Genomic DNA, 2197 nt, shown 5'->3' with positions numbered 1-2197 from the left:
TATAATTGCGGATATACGGTATATGAGAAATTAAAGAAATGGATGATAATTTGTGTTGTAATGTAATGGAGTTAATTTGATTTGTATAGGAGCCCCCACGAACACGTGGAGGTGTGACAAATTAAGCCAAATTTGGATTATTCTTGAGCAGAAACTGCCAAAAGCTGGAGTTAGAAATGTACAGAAAAAAAATAGTATTGAAAAGTCAAAATATCTTGACCCTTGGATGCAAATGTTGCAATGATGGGCACTTATGGATCCCTTCCATGGAAAACAGTATAGGAAGAAAAATGAGTAAAGAGAAAGAGATAAAATGAATAAAGCATTTTGGAGTTACTTTTTCGTCAAGATAGGCAACTGGGGAGGGAGGAAAATGTAAAAGAATAGGACATTATTTGGGGTAACAAGTGTTAGATACTATTGTGGAACGTACAAGATTGTGATGTATATTTTAATCGGTAGTTGGAGAATGGAATAGAGGATTATAAGGTTATGGTCATTTGGAGGAAAACAAAATAAGCAAGAGTTTACGAGAAACTGTGCTTAAAGAAAGTCACAAGGCCAGCTGGGGAAGCCTAATTTAAAGCATTTAAATCAAAATGAAAGGCATTTAATAGTTTGAATTGGTCCCTCATGACAGCTCCCCTTTAACGACTCACTTTCACTATAAGTACTAAGTATTTGATGCAGCTTTTGTCAGTCATCACTATAACATCAAAAAACACCTTCTATTCTTCCCACTTCCTCCACCAAATTCAGTGAGAGGATCTGAGAAGAAGCATTGGCCAGAGGAACTCAGCTTTTTCCTTCTACGCATGACTGCAAGGGGCAGAGACCCCATAAGGGGTCTTCTCTCGCCACAAATGGCCCTCCCATTTGCCATTGCTCTCCTTTCTATCACTCTCGTTTCCGTCAATGCTGATGGTTACCCTTACTATTCTCCTCCACCACCTTCTCCTTCACCACCACCTCCTTACGTCTACAAGTCCCCCCCTCCACCAACCTATGAGCACAAAGCTCCACCGTATTATTATAAATCACCACCACCTCCTTCCCCCTCTCCTCCACCTCCTTACTACTACAAGTCTCCTCCACCACCTTCTCCCTCACCTCCTCCTCCTTATTACTATAAGTCCCCACCACCTCCTTCCCCATCTCCTCCTCCTCCTTACTACTACAGGTCTCCTCCACCACCCTCTCCCTCACCTCCTCCTCCCTACTACTACAAGTCACCACCACCTCCTTCCCCGTCTCCTCCTCCTCCTTACTACTACAAGTCTCCTCCACCCCCGTCACCCTCACCTCCTCCCCCATACTACTACAAGTCTCCACCACCCCCATCACCATCACCTCCTCCCCCTTACTACTACAAGTCTCCTCCACCACCTTCTCCATCACCTCCTCCTCCCTACTACTACAAGTCACCACCACCTCCTTCACCATCCCCTCCACCACCCTACTATTACAAGTCTCCACCTCCTCCTGTAAAGTCTCCGGCTCCGACTCCTTATTATTATAAATCTCCCCCTCCTCCATCACCAAAACCATACTACTACAAGTCTCCACCACCCCCATCACCCTCACCTCCTCCCCCGTACTACTACAAGTCTCCACCACCTCCTTCACCATCTCCTCCACCACCCTACTATTACAAGTCTCCACCACCTCCTTCACCATCTCCTCCACCACCCTATTATTACAAGTCTCCACCTCCACCTGTAAAGTCTCCGGCTCCAACTCCTTATTATTATAAATCTCCCCCTCCTCCCTCACCAAAACCATACTACTATAAGTCTCCACCACCACCTTCTCCAACTCCATACTACTACAAGTCTCCCCCACCACCACCACCTTACTACTACAAATCTCCTCCTCCTCCATCTCCAACTCCTTACTACTACAAGTCTCCACCACCACCACCATCCCCAACTCCTTACTATCCATCTCCCACTCCATACTACTACAAGTCTCCACCACCACCTTCTCCAACTCCCTATTACTATAAGTCTCCACCACCACCATCCCCAACTCCCTATTACTACAAGTCTCCACCACCACCTTCCCCAACTCCTTACTATCCATCCCCAAAACCTTACTACTATAAGTCTCCACCACCACCATCTCCAACTCCCTACTACTACAAGTCTCCACCACCACCATCTCCCACTCCCTACTATTACAAGTCTCCGCCACCTCC

At 46.1% G+C, this 2197-nt stretch overlaps 1 protein-coding gene across 1 annotated transcript in view; it reads left to right on the top strand.

Moving 5' to 3' along the window:
• The first annotated feature begins 679 nt into the window (after window positions 1-679).
• The window catches only part of LOC106771887 (extensin-2), a 5348-nt gene continuing 3830 nt past the window's right edge, over window positions 680-2197 (top strand). The window contains exon 1 of the mRNA XM_014657911.2: window positions 680-2081. Coding sequence (XP_014513397.1) covers window positions 816-2081 — 1266 coding nt within the window. The 5' untranslated portion in view covers window positions 680-815. The remainder of the gene's footprint in view (window positions 2082-2197) is intronic.

The sequence above is a fragment of the Vigna radiata genome, chromosome 8 (assembly GCF_000741045.1).
Source record: "Vigna radiata var. radiata cultivar VC1973A chromosome 8, Vradiata_ver6, whole genome shotgun sequence".
NCBI lineage: Eukaryota > Viridiplantae > Streptophyta > Magnoliopsida > Fabales > Fabaceae > Vigna > Vigna radiata.
This window is presented reverse-complemented; position numbering and strand designations above follow the sequence as displayed.